This window comes from Phyllosticta citriasiana (genome assembly GCF_038021145.1).
Source record: "Phyllosticta citriasiana strain CBS 120426 chromosome Unknown IWZ02scaffold_4, whole genome shotgun sequence".
NCBI lineage: Eukaryota > Fungi > Ascomycota > Dothideomycetes > Botryosphaeriales > Phyllostictaceae > Phyllosticta > Phyllosticta citriasiana.
In genome coordinates this window covers 2042108-2065278 of record NW_027117281.1, presented here as the reverse complement: position 1 = coordinate 2065278, position 23171 = coordinate 2042108, and the positions used below count along the sequence as shown (strand labels likewise).

General features: G+C 54.7%; 8 protein-coding genes across 8 annotated transcripts; 5 read left to right on the top strand and 3 right to left on the bottom strand.

The window, feature by feature from the left end:
* Positions 1-53: 53 nt before the first annotated feature.
* On the bottom strand, positions 54-3038 carry IWZ02DRAFT_447391 (uncharacterized protein). The gene is made up of 5 exons (XM_066767283.1): positions 2575-3038; positions 2198-2341; positions 1814-2138; positions 1318-1752; positions 54-1265 (listed from the first exon to the last, which is right to left on the bottom strand). Exons 1-5 carry the CDS (start codon positions 2631-2633, stop codon positions 384-386), a joined length of 1845 nt encoding a protein of 614 aa, XP_066624812.1. The 5' UTR covers positions 2634-3038; the 3' UTR covers positions 54-383.
* Positions 3039-3884: 846 nt separating this feature from the next.
* IWZ02DRAFT_468702 (WD40-repeat-containing domain protein) lies at positions 3885-6469 on the bottom strand (the record flags this gene model as incomplete). Its single annotated transcript, XM_066768649.1, has 8 exons — positions 3885-3952; positions 4109-4184; positions 4248-4436; positions 4540-4825; positions 4890-5248; positions 5493-5660; positions 5727-6274; positions 6334-6469. The coding sequence occupies 8 exons, from the start codon at positions 6467-6469 to the stop codon at positions 3885-3887; spliced, it is 1830 nt and encodes a 609-aa protein (XP_066624811.1).
* A 252-nt stretch (positions 6470-6721) lies between these two features.
* On the top strand, positions 6722-9209 carry IWZ02DRAFT_215603 (EF hand associated-domain-containing protein). The gene is made up of 3 exons (XM_066762745.1): positions 6722-7171; positions 7229-8910; positions 8968-9209. The coding sequence occupies exons 1-3, from the start codon at positions 7129-7131 to the stop codon at positions 9118-9120; spliced, it is 1878 nt and encodes a 625-aa protein (XP_066624810.1). The 5' UTR covers positions 6722-7128; the 3' UTR covers positions 9121-9209.
* Positions 9210-10260: 1051 nt separating this feature from the next.
* IWZ02DRAFT_215606 (uncharacterized protein) lies at positions 10261-13789 on the top strand. The gene is made up of 4 exons (XM_066762746.1): positions 10261-10508; positions 10651-12337; positions 12461-13239; positions 13292-13789. Exons 1-4 carry the CDS (start codon positions 10503-10505, stop codon positions 13655-13657), a joined length of 2838 nt encoding a protein of 945 aa, XP_066624809.1. The 5' UTR covers positions 10261-10502; the 3' UTR covers positions 13658-13789.
* A 1015-nt stretch (positions 13790-14804) lies between these two features.
* On the top strand, positions 14805-15842 carry IWZ02DRAFT_358198 (CWC16 protein; the record flags this gene model as incomplete). The annotated part of the gene is made up of 2 exons (XM_066764319.1): positions 14805-15598; positions 15656-15842. Coding segments are annotated over 2 exons (981 nt in total), but the record flags the coding sequence as incomplete, so codon positions are not given.
* A 148-nt stretch (positions 15843-15990) lies between these two features.
* On the bottom strand, positions 15991-18070 carry IWZ02DRAFT_215558 (apoptosis-antagonizing transcription factor). Its single transcript, XM_066762744.1, has 3 exons — positions 17568-18070; positions 17401-17503; positions 15991-17349 (listed from the first exon to the last, which is right to left on the bottom strand). The coding sequence occupies exons 1-3, from the start codon at positions 17635-17637 to the stop codon at positions 16038-16040; spliced, it is 1485 nt and encodes a 494-aa protein (XP_066624807.1). The 5' UTR covers positions 17638-18070; the 3' UTR covers positions 15991-16037.
* IWZ02DRAFT_468698 (nucleotide binding protein-like protein) lies at positions 17813-18886 on the top strand (the record flags this gene model as incomplete). The annotated part of the gene is made up of 4 exons (XM_066768648.1): positions 17813-17866; positions 17923-18061; positions 18108-18227; positions 18288-18886. The coding sequence occupies 4 exons, from the start codon at positions 17813-17815 to the stop codon at positions 18884-18886; spliced, it is 912 nt and encodes a 303-aa protein (XP_066624806.1).
* Positions 18887-19884: 998 nt separating this feature from the next.
* Positions 19885-22774, top strand: IWZ02DRAFT_447353 (glycoside hydrolase family 92 protein). Its single transcript, XM_066767282.1, has 4 exons — positions 19885-20115; positions 20162-20194; positions 20249-21337; positions 21389-22774. Exons 1-4 carry the CDS (start codon positions 19980-19982, stop codon positions 22630-22632), a joined length of 2502 nt encoding a protein of 833 aa, XP_066624805.1. The 5' UTR covers positions 19885-19979; the 3' UTR covers positions 22633-22774.
* Positions 22775-23171: the final 397 nt, after the last annotated feature.

Below are 23171 nucleotides of genomic sequence, written 5' to 3'. Positions count from 1 at the left end.
CTTACCTCAGGACCGTTCCGGCTCCCGCATGTTTATCTTCACATAGGAATGGCCCCCCAACGACGTCATAGCCCGCAGGGATCATGCGCACCTAGTGAGCCCATCACGCACCTCACCACTGATTGTCGCTTTCCCGCATGATCAACCGTCGATTAAGCTCTACTCTACTAGCAATGTCGCTCCAATCCAAGAATTTTTCCGCTCGTGTACAGCAGCCCATGCGCCTGTGAAAATGCTAATAAGACACCAGGAGGTGGGTATCTACCGCGCCAGGCTTTGCCGTCTATTCGGAATGAAAAACAAAAGACCGAGTCAGTCCGTCTACAAGCTCTATGTACCAATGAAAACCAATAGGCAGTCGTCAAGACGTCAATCCAAACATCTCAATAATGGACGGCGCGTGCTGCAGTCTCGGGTCGCAACCGATTATATGCCGTGTTCCTTTCCGTCTCTTCTGTTAATGTTGCCAGACTGCCAGTGGGTGAAGGGGTGCTATCCCTGCTTCCTCGAACGTGAACTGGCCCGGGCCGCTGCAGGTCATGGACCGGACTCGCCGGCCTGCTAGTGGCCACCTCGTACGTTGGCAGGTCTTCGCTGACGGGGGTTCGTATGGGCGTCTGGAGCGCCGTGTTGTAGCTCGGTATTCGTGCAAGTGCCTCCATGTCGTATTCCACCCGAATCTCAGCCACAGGGGGAAAGTAGCTGGCCTGAGGCGAGTGGTTGGCGCTGTTGTGGGACTGGTGGCCGCTCGAGTTCTCAGACACTTGATGAGAGCCATTTTGGCCGCCAGGGCTGACTGGTGCCGAACTCTCATATCCATTCCTTGGCGTGTTCGTTCCGGAAGAATGTCGAGAAAAGTAGCTACCTGATCTCGAGCGGAAATCCGAGGGGTGGTTCTGAGAAAGGCTGAGACGAGCCAGGCGCGAGTGCAATTGGCTTGCGGATGCACCCAAACCCCCGGATCCTGCAACGGCGTCCATTGATGGCAGGTCTTCGGTCGAGTTCCGGCGGCTTTGAGCGTACAAGGGGGTTGCATATCCGCTGGGAGCCGGCGAGCGCCATCCGGGTGTCCGGAATCCTCGTGGGTCGATGTCGCTATACATTTGGTCCAGCTGGTGTTCAGCATAGGTTGGAGGCGCCGCCTGTGTTGCCTCGGCATGCATGGCTGCTTCAATCAGGGCCCCTGACGCTGGTGAGACAGTCTGATCCTCTCCCACCGGAAGGTTTGGCGAAATAAACAAAACACAGTTGTTCTTGACAAGGAGCTGCACATTGTCAGACTCGGATCAATCACAGCAAAAGACGTGGAAACCGTACCTGGCTCGTATGACCTTCAGGGTTGTGAAGGTTGACATAGAGCTTGATCTTGTGATCGATTCTAATAAAGTCCGTGTCCACGTTCTGTCTGCATTTCTTGAGTGATTTCGGAAATGGCAGCGTCAGTTTGAACTTGAAAGATTCGTCAAAAGGATGGTCATCGTCCTCGTCGGTCATCCTCTGCTCGGCGTCGTCGGGCATGTCGTACTCCTCCTTTGCCACGATCGCGTCCCAGGAGTGGGGAATGGTGCGTTCTCCTTGGATAGCATTCAGGATGACGTGCTCGTGCAACTCCATCTTGATTTTTCCTATTGTAACACCTTTTTTCAGAGGAATCAGTTGGAAGTCGGCTGTGGCCTGGGTCCCAAATATGAAGTTGGTCTGGGGTATCGTAATCTTGTATGCCAACTTATCCGCCCACACGTCTTCGTTGGTCTGTCGAAGTTGTTAGAGCTCAAAACTGAAAGACCAGGCAGGAGAGGACCTGAACACATACCTGCTCCATGGCAGCTTCTGACAAAATCTCATTCGCCAGCGTCCGGACAATTCTCAAGTGCTTGTCTGCGTACAGACATTTTGCCATCATGCCTCGGTCAAGCGTGGCATGGAGATTGTAAATGATGTAACTGCCTGCGAGACCCTCGACGCTTTCGGGCAAGTGCCCTTTCAGAACAAACTTGAAATTCCACTCGTGGATGCCAGGCCCCATTGTGTGGACAATCTTCTTGCTGCTCCCGTCGGCGGGGTAGAGCAGCATGTCGTCCCTGAGGAACTCATCCTTATAGACAATCTGCTGGGGGTTCACAGCGTTGGTGAGCCAACTGGATCGGTCGAGTCAGTCATGGCCGCGCAATCCAAGTTTCCCAGAGTTTCTACGCACGAGACTTTGCGAGTGCCAATCAGCGACAGCTTGATGTAGCGGATGGGTAGTGAGTCGCGGTTGGTCAAGACCAATTTGCCGGTCAGGTTAACGGGTTCGGCATTGTGCGCATCACCGGAGAAGACGACGAAGGGCGAATCGGGCCTGAGTATTGCAGATTAGCTGTCAAGCACGGAGTCCAAAGCTAGCCACAAAACGCAGGAAAGATCTTGGTGTAGACGCATTGTTTGGGATTTTGGGCAAGGATTGTTTGCCGACCATGCAGAGACAGGCGGTTGCACGGGCTTTGTGCGTCCTTTTCCTCTCTCTTTTCCCCGAGACATTTTTTTCACATTCTCCGTCCAGCCAGAAAAATAGAGCTTTAGAACTATGCGTACCTGATCTCAAGGACCGGCTTGGATCTGCTTCCGCCAAAGACTTTGGGAGTAGTGACCATTGCGGCGGCGGGGCAGTGGTGGTGCGGTGGAGGGCCGGCTCTGGGGCCAGCGGGTTGGTGGAAATAATTTGTCGAGATGGGCCAGGGAAGAGGTCGGAGGGTAAGTTTGAGAGAGAGGGGGAGAGAGAGAGGACCGGGAAATTAAGTAGATTGGTGGAAAGGCCGACGGAGGATCATACGACCGGTCGAAGTAGAGTGTTGTCGAAGGTGAGGGAGAAGTAAGGCGAGGCAAGGTTTGTTGGCAGCGCAGCGTAGCAGCGAACAGAAGCAGGGCGACAAAGAAGGTATGCCGACGGTTGCTTCAGCGGGCGGGATGACGTGATGAAATGCAGCGCGACGCGGCAGACGAAGATCGCGCGGACCGGCAAGCCCTGGGAGCGTGGAACGGACGGTTCGGTGCGGCGGCGGCGGCGGCGGCGGCGGCGGCGCAAGGTCGAGATGGGAGTGCGGTGGGTGTGGATAGTACAGTACTTAGAGAGGTATGGTACCAGGGTCGCGGCTCCTGGCACATGCAGAGTGAAGGAGTCACGGAGCATCAACAACAACGGAAGAGGGCGAGGGCCTTTTTGTTCTAATTTTTTTATTTATTTAATTTTTTTTTTTTTGCCCGCGCAAGCAGCGGAAGTGGCACCGCGCGCGCGCGATAGAGAAGTCAAAAGTTACCGTTACCTTGCCTGCTCCTAATCTCTCCGTTGCCCAGACCAGGACCACGGCCAGCAAGAGTTCCATTGAATTTGCTATGACGTGGGCGCCGGCGCTGCACCATTTTTTTTTTTTTTTCTTCAACACTCTCTATTTCCCTGCTGCAACGCCACAGCAGCAAGAGATAAGTACCGCAGCCACTGGACCCGAGAGAGACCCGCTCCCTACCCGCTGTTTGCGGTCCGCCGACAGGGGGGGCTGCAGTCTGGACATCCATGGCCACCAACATCAACAAGGAATGTTTCCTGACTTTCTTCTCGACTCCCGTCTCCAGCTGACGGCATGCACATGGCCCTGCTTGTTTCACCGTTGATCTGTCGTGATCACAAGCCACTCCCGCAGCCTGCCCACCTACCTACCTATATTACATGTACATCTGTCACGGTCAGCCCATCGACTGACACTCAGCACACTCGAAACGCCCCTCTCTTATCCCGCGTCAATGATTTGCGGCCGGCTTTTGGTGTTAAAAAAGAACGGCATGAGCAGGCCATCGCGACTATCGTCATGTCTGCCCAGTACGCTTCTATATTCTGTTCTATCCAATGGCTACTGCTCCTCGTCGCCGCCGCCGTTGTCGGCGCCCTCCTTTGGGCGATTCCACGTTTTGATGTGTCCTGTCGCCAGTGGTCAGCACGTCGAGCAGCAAGAGTCTGGATCTGCGGGCGAGGCGGGTTCCTGCGCACACGACGGCGAGTGCCGCCCGATGCTAGCGCCGCGATAATCAACGTGAAGACAGATAAGGCCGCCTCCTTTCGCCAATCTACACTCACCGTTTTCGCACGATGTCAGAATGCAGTCTTCCTCAAATCCGAGCCAGCAAAGCGGGTGCTCGTCGACCGATTTCGCCTGCCCCGTCACTCGTCAGCAATAGATCTAGCCGTTTTTATCGCGATGCCTCGGCGAGAATACCATGACCGGCGGCAACATGGCCGTGCGGGCCCGCGGCTCAACAGGATGCTCCGCCTGTTGTTCCATGCCCTGCTCTGCGCTTCCCGTCGTCCCGTTTGAATCCGATCTCAGCCGCGTCGTTGAGCCGCTTACCGGATTTCGTGCCGGCGCAATGTGAGACGAGATACTGCCTCGCTGCCGAACCGATGCCTGCGACGCCATCAACACCGGTCAGCATCGATTGAAAAAAAAAAAAAAAAATTATAGCGTCCCCGCTCCATCCACCACCCCCCAATCGGTCGATGTGACTTACCGCTCGCGGCCGATGCAGCATCCCGACGCTAAAGTCCCACAACAGGAGCCGACAGTCCTCCCCAACGCTGCCAAACCGGTAGTTGCGATCGTCGCACCGCCACGGGTCGAATGCTACGCTCGTCACCCACGAGTTGTGTCCCTGGCATCGTGCAACCAACATGCTGTCCTCGACTGACCATATCGATACTAGGTCGTCCTGCCCGCCTGTCACTACGTACCTGCCGTCCGGGGACCAGCAGACGCACATGAGCCCGCCGTAGTAGCTGCGGAAGATATCTAGAAGTCTGCGTGATGCCCAAAAGTCAGCCTCATGCCGGTCAGTGCGTCGACATGTTCCGAGGTGCCTACTTTTCCTGCAGATAGTCAATGACGCGCAATGAGCCGTCCTCTGACACGACTGCCAGGTGCCTGCAGTCTGGCGAGAATGCAATGGCATTGACCTTGGACTTGGAAACTTTCCACACTGCCACCGGATTGCTCTTCTGGTTCCTCGATTGGACCGACTTTTGCACATGCAGGGCGGCGCTCCGGCCACTCTCGCTTGGCGGCTTTTCGCTATGTGGACTCGTCCCCTCGGGTACAAATGAGGCGTCTTCTTTCTCCTTATCGTAGACCACCAAGGTCCCGTCCATGTGGGCCGCGAGAAATAGCGAGTCTGAATTCGGTATCCACCGGATTTCCGAGACAGCACTGCTGTTGATTGCCCCCTAAAATGTGTCAGATCCTATGCATCTTCTCAAGCTGCCTCCGCGGAGAGACGCGAGGTGAGCAGGTTGTGCATGCGTTGACATCACCGCTTCGAATTTGATGTACCTGCAGCCAGAAATGCCTCGTGGGGCACTGCGTTTCGATCGCGGAGCCACCACTTCTGCTACCCCTGACGGCGCAAATGCATCGGCCAGGGCACCTGCGACAACTCTGTGACTGGGGGAAAGAAACTCGCCATCTTACATTCTTGTTGATTCTTGCATACTTTTGCGACATTGGCTCATACCATATTACGTCGCCCGTCGAAAACCCAAGCACGATATCAATGTGATTGCTCGTCTTGGTCACTCGATTTACATCATGGCACAGCGCATGCGCCTTGGTGAAGAGAATCTTGGTAAGATGTTCATCCTGCGAGGTTTGGGGTTAGCGCGGCTCCGACTGCCGTCCAACGAACGCGTAGTAGCCAATGCGAACCTTGTTTGAAGCCGACAGATCTAGCCATTGCAGCGCTCTGTTCACGTTCGCAAAGGCCAACAGCCCGTCTCCGCTCCGTTCTTGTAATCGTTTCGAGAGTGCTTCGTGTGGGATAACGCGGGAAACGAAAGATGAGTTGCTCTTAATTATGTTGTTTTTAGGCTTCCTCCGCTTTGAGGGGTCCTTTGGCTCCTTGCCGTTTGACAGCGCCAGGGACGGATTCCCCTCGCCAAACACGGGAGCCGCCGCGAATCCAAGCCCGTTCGCTTTGGAGTACGGCGAGCTGAAGTCACTACTCGCGCTCTGGGATTCGTGCGGACTTTCTGCTATGCTAGGCGGTATTCCAGATATTGCGCTATTCGTGGTCTCGGATCTTTGAAGGCGGGGAAGTTGCGGTCGTCGTGGGGCCAGGATAGTAAGCGACAGCTTCGTGCCAGCTGTAGGAGGGGAGGGCGTCGTCGCAAGCGGGTTGGGATTCTGCACGGGGGCTTCGGAGGGATGGGGCGGCGGCGTCGCAAGGTGTAGGCTGTCGCGGAGCACATAGGTGCCTGTGGGCGCTGGGTCAGGAGGGCTGTCGAATTCCTGCATTGTTCTGAGAGGTGACTACCTTCGCCGACTACCAGCTGATGTTCCGGGCCCGTTGGGCGCGAAAGGACGTTGTTGGTCTCGATGACGGGCTGGCCAGTCATTCCCAAGCCATATTGACCTGGGGGGTAACGGGGGGCGGGCGGCAGCACAAACATGTCGTCTTCAGCTTCCGCTTCACTTTGGCAGACCTTATCAGCTTGTGCGCAGCGCCAATGGGAGGACGAGGCTCCGGGTGGTGAGACAGAGAATTGGACGTACGGCGGCGTGCATAAGCTTTGCGGCGGACTTGGGTATGGTTGTCGAACCTTAATGGACCGACAGTCCCTTTTCCATGTGCTCTTGACGAAGGGGGAGCTGGCGATGATGTAGCGACAGCGATCTCAAGGTCCAGTGTGGAGAGAGAGGTTGGTGCGCGCACCGCGCCGCAATGCTTCGGACCGCAGTGGGTGGACGGCTAAATGCTGCTGCGGCGGCGGCGAACGGGCGGCCTCAATGTCAGACTGGAGAGGTTGAGCATGGTCTGAGGGCCGAACGGCCAAGAAATGGATCAGGGGAGTGCTGCAGAGCGCGAGCAACTATCGAGCAAAAGTCGCTTGTTTGCTTGGTCGACCTGAATTGGAGCAACAGTCCAGTCGGCGAAGGAGACGGCCGGGGAATCAGCGGAAGCCCAGCAGCATGGTAACGCCGTGGGTCAGGGCAGCTAGGTACTGCGGTACCCGGTTCATGTCCTCTGCGACCTCATCGCTCCATGGCTTCCTCCAACCCACATCACCCTCTGTTGTCAAGCTTCACTGCTGGCTGATGCGCCGCCCCAATGGCTGCTGTGCGCATCTGTGTCTGCGGTGACGAAGGCACCGGTCCGTCTCGTCATAATCCCCTCCCGGACGTCCCCTTGCGCTGACGCTGCACGCCAGGGAAAAGCTCCCTCATCACCTCGCTCGTCAAAGATGTCTTCGTCCCCAAGATCCAAAGCGTTCTCCCACCCGTCACGCTGCCGCCCACGCTAGGCACTCCTGAAAATGTCACGACCACCATTGTCGACACTTCGGCCCTCCCGCAGGAACGCGACAAGCTCCGCAAAGAGCTCCGCAAGTCCAACGTCATACTGCTGGTCTACTCCGACCACTACAGCTACGAGCGCGTGGCTCTGTTTTGGATGCCATACTTTCGGTCGCTAGGGGTCAATGTTCCCGTCGTCTTATGCGCCAATAAGTCTGACCTGCACACCAACGGCAATACTGCCCAGGTCGTCGCGGACGAGATGCTGCCCGTCATGAACGAGTTCAAGGAGATTGACTCATGCATACGGACCAGTGCCAAGGACCACCATAACATCAACGAAGTGTTTTTCCTCTGTCAAAAGGCCGTCACGCACCCCATTGCCCCCCTCTACGATTCCAAGGAGGCCAATCTCAAACCGGCGGCCATGGCTGCTTTGCGCCGTATCTTCTATCTTTGCGACAAGGATCAAGACGGATTTTTGAATGACAAGGAGCTGCATGACTTCCAGAAGAAGTGCTTTGACAAGCCCCTATCTGAGGAAGATCTTTTGAATATCAAGCGCTCAATCCAGAAATGGGCGCCCGATTCGGCCACTGAACGAGGTATCGACGAGAGGGGCTTCCTACTGCTACACAAGGTGTTTGCAGAAAAGGGCCGGCATGAGACTATATGGACCATTCTGAGGAAGTTCCACTACACTGATAGTCTTAGTCTCAAAGACAATTTCTTGCACCCCAAGTTCGACGTACCTCAGCACGCATCTGCCGAGCTTAGTCCGGCTGGATACCGCTTCTTTGTAGACCTGTTTCTCCTCCATGACAAGGACAATGACGGTGGGCTAAATGACGCGGAACTGGCTGCTCTGTTTGCTCCTACACCAGGGCTCCCCGCATCCTGGGTTGACTCGGCGTTTCCTTCATGCGCTGTGCGCAACGAGGCCGGATACATCACTCTGCAGGGGTGGTTGGCGCAGTGGAGCATGACAACTTTTGAGGAGCCAAAAACGACGCTCGAGTATCTTGCCTACCTGGGATTCGAGAGCGCTGAGCGAGGTGGAACAACTGCGGCATTGAAAGTTACGAAACCACGCAAGAGGCGCAACAGGCCGGGAAGAGTGGAACGCAATGTGATTCTTTGCTACGTGCTTGGGGCAAGTGGGAGTGGCAAGAGCTCGCTCTTGAACGCCTTCTTGAATCGACCGTTTAGCAGCATGCACCATCCCACGATCAAACCAAGATCTGCCGTAAACAGTGTTGAGCTTCAGGGCGGGAAGCAATGCTACCTGATCCTTGAAGAGCTTGGTGAGCTAGAGCCGGCGATTCTGGAGAATCAAGCAAAGCTCGATGCATGCGACCTGCTCTGCTACACGTACGACTCGAGCGATCCCGACAGCTTTGAATACATTGTCCAGCTTCGGAAGCGCTATGCTCACCTTGACGCCATACCGGCAGTATACACAGCCCTCAAAGCTGACCAAGACAAGACAATGCAGCGGAGCGAACAGCAGCCTGACGAGTACACGGGGGCGTTGAACATGGCGGCCCCTTTGCACGTCAGCGTCACTTGGAGCACAATTTCCGAGTTCTTCGTCCACGTAAGTAACACCGCCGACTGCTGCCTTGCAAATTTGCTAACTGACGCTGGGCTGCAGCTTGCTGAATGCGCCACACACCCGTCGACTGCATTTCCAAAGTCAGACGAGGAGCCAGTGGACAACACGAGCCTGTACCTGGCGCTGGGGGCCACGGTATGTGCGGCAGCAGCTTTTATATTCATCTGGAGGAAGAATGCTGCAGGTGTGTAGCCACCAAGTTCGCGCAGGTACGGTATCGGGTCTTCAATCTCATTTACCAAAAAAAAATCAGATGGTGGTCACATTGTGGAAGTGCACAAGTAATCAGGCGGGACACGCAGTTAAGCATGACGGCGGCAGATGCACGCGAAAATTAAGGTTTTTCACCATGGTCTCGGGTTCTGGGGGCTTAGACATCAAGGGTAGGGCAAATAGCACAGGTTGTTGTTTTTTCGTCAACGGGCGACTGGCGCATCGCAAGAGGGTCGTGGTGGGCGAGTGGCTTGGTGTAGGCGCTTGGAGATTCCAACAGCCATGTGATGGATGCTGCAGAAGCGCCAGCAACGAGGCTGTTGGGCAAAGGCCAAGATAAGCGGGACAAGGTGTACATTGCACGATGATGGAAAGAAAGGGTCAAGTGTGTAGGCATGTAGGTAGGTAGGTAGGTAGGTAGATAGGTAGGAAGGTGGTAGGTAGTGGGAGAGCGAAGGTCCGGTCAGCTCAGCTCATTGTCGCACGTGAAACAGGGACGGACAGCCCAGCAGGGCAAAGATGGATGTGAGACGACAGCCAACTCGCGAGCTCGTGGAGACGGCGCGCCTGGTTCTTCTTATATTGCTCATGCAAGTGACGCGGGGGCGAAGGAAGGTGCCATGGCACCTGTCAACATAAGTTTCTAAGGATATCCATTCATCCATCCATCCATCCATGGCACATGGTATCTTGACGAGCCAGAACTAAAAAGCATCCAAATAGCCCGAGCAGCAATCATTTGCTGCAGCATTCGAAGAGCCCTCTTATAATATTGTGCCGCTGGCTTTTTTGGCAATAAGCAGTGGTGATGGTAGCAGCACCTAGGTAGGTAGCTTCGGTTCCATGGTGAGCTGGCGGGACCCCTTGGTATTAGCATGCCGCCAGGGACCGCGAGATCAGAACATCTGCAGGCAGTCGAAGTCGATTGTCTTGATACATACAGCGTCTTTTTGCGTCTGCGCTATCCCAAAAGCCTACTTCGCGACCGAAGGGGGCGTCCGGACGCTCTACCCACTTCCATTGACCGCTCTCCACGGCCGCCGAGCCCCAGCACCACTGCGCTCTGGCTCTGGCTCTGGCTTTGGCACCCGCCGCCCACACACCCACCTGGACCTGCAATCCATCGTACTGTACACGATCCACGTCCGCCGCCGCACCACCTCACGACCGCTTCCGCTCGCTCTGTCCTCTCGCCCTCTGCTGCACTGCGGTCATGCCCAGCCTCAGTGTCTGCTCTGCTCCTCTACCCCCCGATCCATGAGCCTCGCCCGCGCTCGCCCTCAGCACCCGCCGCCCCCTTGTGACCGCAACGTCGCCGAGGTCGAGTCGCGACGAGGATCTGCGTTATTCCTCGAGCAGCCATGCAGGTTGGTCCTCCCGCTCTCCGCTCGCTCCCCCCCCAAATGCAGGCCCCGGGCTACACAGCAGATCGCTCGTCCTGCCCACCGCCCTCCTTTCCTCGCTGCCCTACTCTGCCTTGCTGACCTCTGCCCCCTTCTCGTCCGCCAGGTCTCAGACCGGAAGCAACATCTCGAGCGCTTGTACCAGGCCAGGCGTGGCCATGCTCCCCAGCTCTCCATAACCGACGACAACCACCACATCACCGAGGCTATTGGAGACATGTACGGCGAAAATGACTTCTCTCGCCGCGACTCGAGACCCTTGAGCTTCATCAGCTCGCCCACCAACGAGTCGTTTAACAGCAGTACCGACTCCTTCCACTACCACCACCCCAGCTCCCCTCCCTCGTCCGCCCACACCTCCTCGCCGCCCCGCAACCACCAGAATGGCTCTCCCCGCGAAAACACATACAACCGCCGCAGCGCCGCCTACGACCGCTCCCCCATGTCGCCTCCGCGATTCACGAGGCGCGACTCGGATGGCTCCAACCAGCCCTTTGAGTTTCAAGACATAGACGCCCAGTCGAGCCCTGCTGCCGTCGCTCAGGAACTGAGCAACCTCCAGGCAATACGTCGAATGTCCATGGACGTGCATGGCTCGGATCCAGATCTGCCCTCGTTTGCCTCAAACGTCCCCATGCCCGCCGTCGCTCCTTCCCATTCTGCCGACGATGACGATCCTTCGCGCATGTTTTGGGTCCCCGCAAGGGTCCACCCCGAGCTCGCTCCCAAGGAGTTCAAGACGTTTATCGAGGAAAAGGTTGCCAGTCACAGGCGTAGATCTGGAGACATTGACGAAGGTATGCTGTCGCCCGAAGGTTTGAGCAGAGATGGGTCCATCGGTGGATTGCGGAGAAAAAAGTCAATGCTCTCGAAACAGGTGGACGGACCAAACGGCTATCACGATGGTGCCGAGCGTTTGGAAAGGAAAAAATCCCTGTCACAGCAAAATGGAATGGCACACAACCCGACCCTGCAGCAGCTTGAAAGCTTGACCGAAGACCCGGCATCTCTTGTAAGGAAAGTGAGTTTGAACGAAGGAGGCGAGTCTGGTTCCGAATCCCAGGAAAACGACGATGTGCCGATCCTCCCCGTCAAACCCGCTGGTCAAAGCTTGAAACGTTCGACCAGGACAAACTACCGGCGAGGTAGCCTAAGAAAAGGCGAGCGAATACCATTTAGTCGCAGGATGGCCAACAGGCAAGGAGACCTAACCGATGGCGAAGACTCGCCAATATCGTCGCCCGTCTCCTCGTCTAGCCCCGAGATCAAGCTAGGTCTGCAACGAGTGCACACGGACCCTGTCCCTTCGAACAACAGCACCAAGGATGACCCGCCCCAGAACTTTTCCCGGCCGAGCAGAACACGCTCACCCTCCAATGGACTTTCTACGACAGGCGCAGATCAGCCACGCCCGCGATCGGCAGAAGAGCCCACGCAACAAACTTCAGCACACCGTGAGCATATGGCACCGCAACAACCTCGAGCATTCCACTCACGGATTGGATCTAATGGCCGTACCACAGCATCTCTTCCAGGATACAGCGCAAACAGGCCCGAGTCCACCGGATCCTCGACCCCTGCCTCCCCAATTCCCCAGATCGTGGAGACGCCGCCGCCTACGGATCGACCGCCCCCAATTCCAGCGCAACACCCCGAACGCAAGTCTTCAAAGTCCTCGGCCGATCGTGCGCAGGCGAATCCTCCGACTCTCACGTCGCCAAGGATACCACCCCCTACTCCAGTCCCCCGCCCACCTCCTGGAAGACAGAGCTTGCGGGAGAAAGCCCAGGCCAGTAAGCCACCAACTCAGACTCTCGATGACATGGCGTCCCATCCCTCGGCAATACCTGGACATACCAGTGCTACCCGGACGGATTCGTTGTCTATCATACCGACATTTGCTGATGAGAAGAAAGACAAAGCAGACAAAAAGTCCAAGGACAAGGATGAAGGTTCCGAAGGAGGCTCTAGAAAGGCCAGTTGGGGGTGGTTTTCGCGGGGCAAAGGAAACGACAAGGACGACGACGACGAAGCCGAGAAGAAGGAAAAGAAGGACAAGGAGGAGCGGAAGACGAAATCCAAGCTCACGAAGGTCGACAAGTCGCACGACGCTACCCGCCTCGATGTCTTGCAGTCATCAATTGACGAGGGACGCGGAAGGGAAAGCCTAGTGTTGGACCGGAATAGCATCAAGCTCGACGAAGAAAGGCAAAAGACGAGCAGCCGCAAGACTTCCGGTGGGGAAAAGAAGGAGAAGGAAGGCATCTTTTCATCCATATTTGGAGGAAGCAAGAAGAAGGGTGACCGCGATTCCGGTGGCAAGAAGGTTAGCCTGCAACGCGGACTTTCGCCAGATCCCCCACCGCGCATTCTCAAGCCCGACATCGACTACAACTGGACCCGATTCTCCATCCTCGAGGAACGCGCAATATACCGCATGGCTCACATCAAGTTGGCAAACCCACGCCGCGAACTTTACTCCCAAGTGCTCCTCAGCAATTTCATGTACTCCTACCTTGCAAAGGTGCAGCAGATGCACCCACACATCCAAATCGGCCAGACTGCGCAGCAGAAGCAGCAGCAGCGCCAGGCCCAGGAGCAAAAGAAGAAGGAAGAAGAGCAACAACGGCGTCAACAGCAGCAGCAGCAGCAGCAACAACCTGAAGAATTCAACACCTACCAACGGTATCAAGATGTAAGTGTCACAAGCACTAGGAGAGAAATACGGCCACTAACATCATGTGTAGCAACAAGCGCAGGCTGAAACTCATGAATCGGCCTATGAAGGGTCCGGCCAAGGCGCGCAGCATTACGCAAATCAAGCGGAGTCGCCAGAACATGACCACAGTTCGAGCATGGCTCAGAATCGTTCGGAATCGTATGCCATGTACCAACAATCCCAATCCCAGCACTCTCCACAGCCTCAACCTCACATGTCCTCCCAATACCAACATCAGGGCCGCTCCGTTTCCAATGGCTACAGCGTCTCGAGCGGTCAGCACTACCTTGGCCAAAGCCCTTCGCACCAACAGCAACCATACTATGGACAGGCAAGAAGAAGTCCGAGTTACGAAGATGATGAAGATGACGGCGAAGGCCACGACATGTGGTAGTCGGCTGCTTGGGCGCAGTCCGTTCAGCGTCTACCACGTTTCTTGGAGCGCGATTCGGCATCAAACCACCTGGCAGTCGCATGCGCAGAGGATTCACAAAAACCTCGTCTTTTTTTTTTTTTTTTTTTTTTTTTTTAAACCCAAGCTTCATGCTATCCAATGGGCAGTAGAAGATTTAGTTTGAGACCAATCGGGCCACAAGACAACGGGAGGATCATTGTGGCAAATTCGACCGTTGTCCCTTTTCGGTTGATGTTTTTGCGATGCATAGCGATGGAAACCACTTTTCTTTCCTTTCTTCGCCTCTCAAGACTTACGACGGCTGGTCGAAGACGGCCGCTCCCTCGGCCACGGGGTTGAGCACTCGAACGATTTGCAATGGGGATGTTTCTGCAGGAGTCTTTCATTTTTCCAAACTTCGACCCTGCATACTGGCGTTGGTCCGCCTTTCCAATTCCACCTCTCACACCAGGTCAAATATGAAGCATAATCCGTCTCCAATGTAGGATATTCCAGCTTGTGGACACCAATCCAGTCCCAATTTCTCATTTGCAGAAATGTGTGCGGCACTCGCACAAGAGAGAAAGCGAGACGCAGAAACCTGTCGTCAAAGGGATGCCCCACAGCCCGTTCTGTTCGAGTCCTCCTGGAAGCGATCGGACGCCCTCACTACCATGTCTCCTCATGGTTCTGCCCGGACGTTGTCCTTGCTCATAAGGAGCATGTCCCATCAAGGTTGTTTAAGATCTTTGCCGCTGGAATCTCACGGTCGAATGTGAAGGACAAATATAGTCCAGCTTGGAGGATAGACAGTAATAAACAGATAGAGCATCAACCTAAACATCGCAAAGATAGCGATTATTGCAAATTGATCCATCATCTCGAGAAGGAGCGCAGCTCAATTTTCATGGTCCTCGCTCGCTCAAACCTGCCTAGTTCGGCAATGCAAGTGCCATCACTAAGGTCAAGGTATCGGTGTTTCGGACGTTCACAAGTTCCGACTCTGGCATACTCCCTGACGTCTTCAACACGGCTTCCACATGATAAACTCCGCGACACAGTTCATTCACTGCGAACCCGAGCCTCAACCCTTGACTGAAAACCCACGCCCAACCTCCACCAAAGCCCCTCTGCGTCGATCGCCAGAATGCAGGGCTTCAACATGGGGCGCTATTATGCGCCCAGCACGTCGTCTCCGCCGCGCTTCAACACGTCGTCGCATCCTCTCGGGCAGCGCGCGCGCAAGATCAACCAAGGAATCCTCACGGTGCGCTTTGAAATGCCCTTTGCCATCTGGTGCACAACTTGCGACCCCGAAAACATCATCGGCCAGGGCGTGCGCTTCAACGCGGAGAAGCAGCGCGTGGGCAAGTACCATAGCACGCCGATATGGGAGTTTCGCATGCGACACGGCGCCTGTGGCGGGACCATTGCCATCCGTACCGATCCTCAGAACAGCGAGTATGTGGTTACCGAGGGCGCGCGGCGTCGAGATACCGGGTCCAGGGAGCTGTATCAACAAGATGTTCAGGATGGCACATTTGAAATAGTGACGGCCGAAGAGAAGGAGCGGAGGAGACAAGATGCGTTTGCGGCGTTTGAAGGGAAGAAGACTGAGGCAGAGCAGGGCAAGATGGAGGAGCGGCGGATTGAGGAGTTGAGGGCGTGGAGGGAGAAAGACTGGGCGGATCCTTATGCGGCGAACAAGCGTTTGAGGAGGCCTTTTCGTGAGGCAAGAAAGGATCGAGAGAAGGAAGACGAGGTCAAAGAGAGCCTGCAAGTGAAATATGGCATTGGCTTTGACATCGTTGACGGAAAGGAGGTGGATGCGCAGAGGGCCAAGATGATTGAATTTGGCCGCGATGGAGATGATGGAGACTTACTAGGCGTGGCGAGAAAGCCTCTGTTCGGTGAGTCTCTTACTGAACAAATTTTGGTTCCGTACTGCACTAACGATCGTCGACGAGATACAACATCGAGAGAAACATCACAGCCAAGATCAAAGGAGAAACCCAAAGCGGCGCAATGCATTGAGCGCAGCAAGAAAGCACTGCAACAGACGCTTGAGGGCAACACGAGGGTGGCTTTGGATCCTTTCCTCTCCGAAAGACCGCGAACCAGTACACACATCATTGCGGGTATCAAAAGGAGGCGGGCGGAAGGTGATGATCCAGTTGGTAGCCGCTTTTCAGGTGGTCAGCCCGAGGAGAGATCGACAGGCCCTATAAACGTCGCGAAGAAGAAGAGTGTGACCACACTCGTTGGGTACGCGTCTGATGACGACTAGAAAGCATTAGAGATGCATTCCAAGGCACGAATACTGGCATGACTTGAAGGCGTTCGATACCCTAGACACTTGATTATTTCTGGAGAGGTCCCCTCATTTTGATCCACCAAACAGCAGTAATCCTTTCTCTCCAAGATCCTCATCCTCACTCTTTTCAGCCTCCTCGACGGCGTCTTCTGTTAACCCAACTTTCCTGCCAAGCAGGCCAGTGAAAAGCTCCTCGGCTTGCCTTTCTACCCATGAGCCTCTATCTTCAGGCGCCATGAAATTCTGAAGCTTCTCGTGCACCGTGTACCGCAGCTTCCTGCCCTTGCTGGCCCTCGTGTCCACGTGCTTCTTGGTCTTGGCCTCGCGCGCAGCCTGCCAGTGCGGAACATTGAAACTCATGCCAGAAAGGGCGCCAGATGCGCTCTCTTCGCTGCGCCGTTCCAGCAACTCCTTGAGCAACAAGCCATAAAAGTCCGCATCATCAAAGACGTCAGCCGATTCCGTGACGCCCGCGTTGGCTTGAAGTGGGGCACACGAACGCGGCATGCGCGTCTTCTGCGCCAGACGAGTTGAGTCGGCCAACTGAGAGGCGAGCACGTCCACTAGACCTTGTTGCGCCGTGTTGTTGAGTTTGCTCTTGGTCGGAAGAGCAGTGACGCCTCGGGCTTTGGCGTTCCATTTCTCCAGAACTGCTTGACGATGCGGTACACTCGCATCCTCGTAGGAACTCATGTGGATCCAGGCGTCTTGAACCGGCGTGGATGTGCTGATCTCAACGCTTTTCCGCTTCTGGCCCGTTCGCGAAGTGTAGAGGCTCTCGCGGAGGTCATTCAAGGTGTTCCAGAGATTGCAGGCTGCCTCCTCGGCTGCCCGTACAGGGTCTTCATGGCCCTCACTGCTGCCGTCGGCCTTTCCAGGTTGTTGGGCGACCATCGAGTTGGTCGCGACGAGGGCCTTTTGCAGCCTGATCCTGGTGTTGAGGAGCGAGTCAAAAGTCTTGCGCTGCGTCTTAACGGCGCGACCTTTTTCGGCATCGGCTCGAGCCGCCTCAGAAAGCGTCGCAGCCACAGTTTTTTGCTCTTCGCTCACAATCTTGCGCAGCTCGGAGCGGTCAAAGGCTCCTTTGTTCGGCTTTGCGCCATCCGTCTCCTTGTCTTCGTCGTTGGAACCAGATGCGTCTCCGTCTTCGTCCTCGTCCTCTTCCGAGAATCCACTCAGTTCCTCATCATCTTCCCCATCTTCCGCTCCAGAGCCATCCTTAGACAAGTCATCGCCGTCTTCATCGTCGCTTTCGTCTTCGAATCCCTTGCTGAAAGGATCGTCGCTTTCTTCGCCTTCGATGTCGTCCCGGGTGACGCGGGAGCCTTTGTATTTGGGCCCTAGTGGAGCAGCATCCTTCTTGCGCAGCTTGCTTTCTCTGCTGCGAGTCAGTAGGTGCTCTGCAGACATTGTCCGGGAATTGACCCACCCAACTTCAACGTAGTGTTCCCTCGCAGCATCGGTGTTGTCGTCACCGCTGTCCGAGTCGTCGCTGCCGCTTGCGAAAGTGTCGGGCTCCTCGGGATCGAAGTCTGGCCAAGACAGTTAGCAAAAGCGCCTTCCGGGTAATGAAGAGTGATGGATCTAGAGGCTAACCTTTGGGCGCTGGGCCGTCGAGATCAGCGATCTGTTCCGCCAGACTTTTTGACCGCTTCGGTTTGGCCATGTTGGGTGCAATGGCTGGTGCGTGAAGTTTATGTTCTTGTTGCGACTACAAAATTTCTGGGACGGCGAATGGAGCTGCAGGGGTCCGAGCGGACACGGCCGGGCCTTTGGGCGGCATTCCGCCGGCACAGCTCCATCACCACGACGCCACACTCAGACACAACCTCACACCCGTCATGCGACAGCGATTGTTTTCGACCTTGAGGACCTTGAGGCATGAAAACCCGTTGGTGAGTCCCAGCCAATGCCTCGTGCAGTGTTGGGTTCTTAGCAACAACTTTTGCAGGGCTTGCCGCGCTCCGGCGCACCGCCACAGCTTCCCCGGATGCAGCGAGGTCTACCTCAGAAGCGACGAGTCCGTGATGTTGGCAAAGTGATTGCCGTTTCTTCGGCCAAGGGAGGAGTCGGGAAGTCAACGATATCAGGTTGGCTTTTCTGAACCTTGTGACTGCTTTTGTTGATCGTCGAAAGCAAACCTTGCCCTCTCGTTCGCCCGTCGCGGCCTGCGGAGCGGCATTCTCGACACCGACATCTTTGGGCCATCTATCCCTACTCTTTTCAACCTCTCCGAAGAACCCAGACTGTCGGCAAGTTCGTCTTACGCACAGGAACCACCGTGTCCGCTTCGCCATCGTCTGACCTGATCCAAAGATAATCAACTGATCCCTCTGTCCAATTACGGTGTCAAGTCCATGTCCATGGGTTATCTGGTCGGCGAGGATGCTCCCGTCGTCTGGCGTGGGCTGATGGTTATGAAGGCACTGCAGCAATTGCTTCACGAGGTCGAATGGGGCGGCCTCGATGTGCTTGTGCTTGATCTACCACCCGGCACTGGAGATGTCCAGCTCACCATTACCCAGCAGATTGAGCTTGACGGAGCTGTGGTTGTATCCACCCCCCAGGACGTTGCCCTCCGAGACGCTGTCAAGGGCGTCAACATGTTTCGCAAAGTCAACGTCCCCATCATAGGCTTTGTGGAAAACATGGCCATGTTTCACTGTCCACATTGCAACACAGAGACACCCATCTTTACTTCTGCAAGCGGAGCCACGCATATGCGCGAGCGCTTCTCGGAACTCGGGACCGAACTATTAGGAAGTGTGCCCCTGCATCCGACCATTTGTACGGACGCTGATCGCGGATGTCCTACCGTAGTGGCGGAGCCGGACAGCACAAGAGCAAGGGTATTTTGGGAAATTGCAGATGCAGTGGCGAAGAAAATTGCATTGTCAAAGGGCAAACTGGATTAACATCCACGGGTGCAACGAAAACACAGTGGTCACCAATCGTGTCTCGGTGTTTGTCTCGCAAACAAGTGTGCCACAGTGGTGTAAACAAGGGGACGGCAGGGGGGTATTGTTGCAAAAACACCTGCCCGGGATGGCTGCGGGAGATGGACGGCAGATCTGTCTGTGCGTCCCTTGTGTTTTTGAGAACCCGTGAGCTTCTATGGCGGGAGGGAGAAGGTTGACGAAGATTGGCTTTACAGTTTGTAAATTTTGACGGGCGGGAGCCCAAGCTTAACCAGCCGAAAGTCAAAGTTGGCGGTGTGGACGACAACCTTTAACCATAACGTCGACAAGTCGAGCAGGCAAGGCTTGGGGATCAAAAACAAAAAACGTTGCCGGGCTAGGCGTACAGTAGGAAAACAGCGGCGCTACCTTACTGCTGCTCCGCCTCCCGTCGACGTCCTCCATTCTCATCTTAGTCTTTTGGGATGACGTGCACGACAGCTGCTTCAACGACACGACAAACACGGAAGCTAACCCGCGTGCTCGTAGTCCAGTTCCAGCTCCGTCGACCGATGCCAACCAAGATGACCACTCAGTTCACCGAGCCCTGCCTCGCTCCAGCCATCTTTTTTACCCATCCGCACACTTCCGACTCAGAGTCTTGGGCAAAGCTTCGTTACTGGTTTATTGTCCCGTTTCATCGGCCCTGACTGATTCTAACTGTAATCTCCCCTTTTGCCTTCGCAGCCGGTCCGTTCCAAAGCCAACCCATGTCATTTTCCCAGGCTCTTCGTCTCGCTTGGAGCCGCTAATTTGGCAGGATCCCTAGCCCACGAGCTTCATGGCGGCAGTAATCCTGCCGCAAAGAACCTTCCTATTTCAACGTCTGCTGTAGAACCAACCATATGCCTGTTCATGCTCTGGGTGCCTCCTTGGCATCCTTATCCCGCCCTGGCATTTTGAAGGCCATTACTTTCTCTGTACATGGCTAGGGGATGGGAAATAAACCCCGCACACAAGGCTGGATGGTTAAATGTGTGCTTAAATTCTGCGTGGCTTCCCGCCTGCATGCAAAGAAATCCGGTCGCTTCTCTTGCCGACAAGTCCTGACATGTATGGCAGTATGCGCTTGAAAACAGTCACACAGCTTTTGTTGGTGACCCTGACGGTCCTCCCAAGCAGCGCGCAACTGACGGAGATCGACAACCTCCAATATGTCAACCAATTGATTGGTTCCCTGAACGGGGGTTCGTAATCCTATCCTTTGCCTCGGATGTGTCTGATAGTATCCAGGAAATGTGTTTGTCGGCGCAACGAGGCCATTCGGTAGGTTCCCAGGAAAAATCATTGTTGCGGATGGTGGCTGACTTTGGATGTCAGGAATGGCCAAGGCTTGTCCCGACACAGACAGTCAACTCAACCAAGGCGGATTCGTCTCCGATGGATCAAACGTCACTGGGTTCTCGGCTACGCACGACTCTGGTACTGGAGGATCTGCTTCTCTCGGCCTATTCGCCTTTTTCCCTGAGCCCGGTTGTCCACAGGACGACATCAACAACTGCAAATTCCCCAAAAAGGCTCGGAAGTTGAAATATCGAAACGACACTGTCAGGGCCTCGCCCAACTTTTTCTCAGTTCAACTTGAAAATGGAGTGACAGTCGACATGACGTCTGCGGTGCATGCGTCGCTCTTCCGGTTTAAGTACCCACAGCCTGACGCCAGCATCAATGCGAGGTATCCGATGTTGCTGTTGGACTTGACGGATTTGCAAGACTCGCGAGGCGATAACGGTACCATCCGAGTCGACGGTTCTACTGGAAGGATGACAGGCAACGCGCGCTTCAACGCCAGCTTTGGACAGGGGAGCTACGTCGCCTACTTCTGTGCTGATTACAGGAGCGGCGGTATTCACGACAACGGCATCTTTGTCAACAGCAGAGCGAGCGCAGACGTCAAAGACTTGACCATCTCGAAAGGCATCAACGGCTACCCGCTTCCCGGCGGTGGCTTTACGCGCTTTTCTCAGTCCGGTGAAGTCCTGGCCCGAATTGGACTGAGCTTGATCAGTGAGAACCAAGCTTGTCAGAGCGCTGAGCGCGAGATTCCCGACTTCGATTTCCAGACGACTCAAAACCAAGGAGTCGACGAATGGCGCGCCAAACTCAGCCCCATCTCTGCATCGACCAATGGCGTCAACCGCGACCTGCTGGTCAACTTCTTCAGTGGCATCTACCGGACCTTTGTCAACCCCCAGGACTACACGGGAGAGAATCCACTATGGCAGAGCGACGAACCGTACTTTGACTCCTTCTACTGTCTTTGGGATCAGTTTCGATCCCAGCTTCCTTTCCTCACCTTGGTTGATCCAAGCCAAGTGGAAAGAATGATTCGATCCCTCATCGACACCTATCGCTACATCGGTTGGCTACCAGAATGTCGCATGACCCTGACCAAGGGCTTCACTCAGGGTTCGTCTCCCGCGTCAGCTTGAGCACTGCGGATTACTGATTGTTGGTCAGGAGGTTCCAATGCCGATGTGGTTTTGACCGACGGGTTCTTGAAAGGTCTCACATCCGGCATCAATTGGGATGATGGTTACAAGGCCATTGTCAAGGACGCTGAGGAAGAGCCATATGATTGGTGCTGCCATGGACGTGGTGGTCTTGACAGCTGGAAGAGGCTCGGTTACATTCCCGTCGAAGACTTCGACTACAAGGGTTTCGGACCATTTACTCGAAGCATATCGCGCAATCTCGAGTACGCCCACAATGACTTCTGCATTTCGGAGTTCGCCCGGGCCGCAGGTGGTCGCGAGATTGACGTTACGAAGTACCAAGAACGAAGTGGTAACTGGCGGAATCTATTCAAGAGCACCCAAACGTCTAATTTCGGCAACGGCTCCAACACAGGCTTCACGGGTTTCTACCAGCCACGTTACTTGAACGGGACGTTTGGCTTCCAGGATCCACTAGCTTGCTCGCTTGTCGACCCCGTTCAGGGCAGGCCTTGCTCGCTGCAGGTCAACTCGGTGGAGTCGTATGAGTCAAGTATCTGGGAATACATGTTCTACGTGCCCCATGACCAGGCCACTTTAATTAGCACGCTTGGTGGACCAGCCGAGTACGTTCGTCGACTCAACTATCTCCACGACCAAAACATCACGTACATTGGTAACGAGCCATCCTTCCTCACGGTGTATCAATACCATTACGCCGGGAGGCCTGCGGAGTCTGCGCGTCGCGTCCACTACTACATTCCTCGTTCGTTCGGAATCACGTACGATGGTCTGCCAGGCAATGATGACTCTGGAACCCTCGGTGCTTATGTGGCCTTGTGTATGATGGGTACACTTGTCATCCCCGGGCAGAATGTGTATCTCATCACCCCTCCATTCTTCGAGAGCGTCAACATTACAAACCCTACCACGAACCGAACCGCGACTATCCGAAACATCAACTTCGACCCGAGTTACGAAGCCATCTACATCCAGAATGCGACCCTGGATGGACAGCCGTACACCAAAAACTGGATTGATCACTCTTTCTTCACTGAGGGCAAGGAACTTGTCCTCACCCTTGGAAGAACTGAGAGTACATGGGGTACAAGTGTTGAGGACTTGCCGCCGAGTCTTGGAAACTACGATTTCAGGCCAAAGGCTCGTAGGCGCGGCAGCTCTGGCGGAAGCCCGATCCAACCACGCGCACCATACGGCATGGACTTCATTGGAAAGGGTGGTGTAATGGACGTTGGTTCTGGACATTGAGGTCCCTCGTCAGCACGAGAGTTTGAAGTTGTCATGTACATTTATCGTAGAGAGCTTCACGTAGTTTACATTCGAAATCTTCACATAATCTTCATTACTTTTTCATGCTATGAATGTTTTTATTTATTTATTTAGTTTAACGTCCCTCTAGAGTTAAAGACTATAAGAGATAAGGGTCTAAGACCCTAATAGTCTAGTAGCTATATAATCTATAGTCCTCTTATTAGGAGATTAAGACGTAGATACGTAAGTTAACTCCTTTCTTATAGTAATAATTAGTTATAGTAAGCTAGTCTTATAATAGTAGGATTAAAGTACTAATCTAAGTAAGTATATATAGAGAATTAGTACTTTAAGCCTAATACTTTATAGAATCTATCTAAGGATGTAAATAGTTAGAAACTATAATAATACCCCCCTCTTACGCCGTTAAATATAATACTAATCTACTATATAAAGGGCATAGTAAGGAAAGGGTGTAAGCTAAGGGAGCTACTAGGGTTACTATAGTAGCCTACTTATTAGTAAAGCCGTAAGAG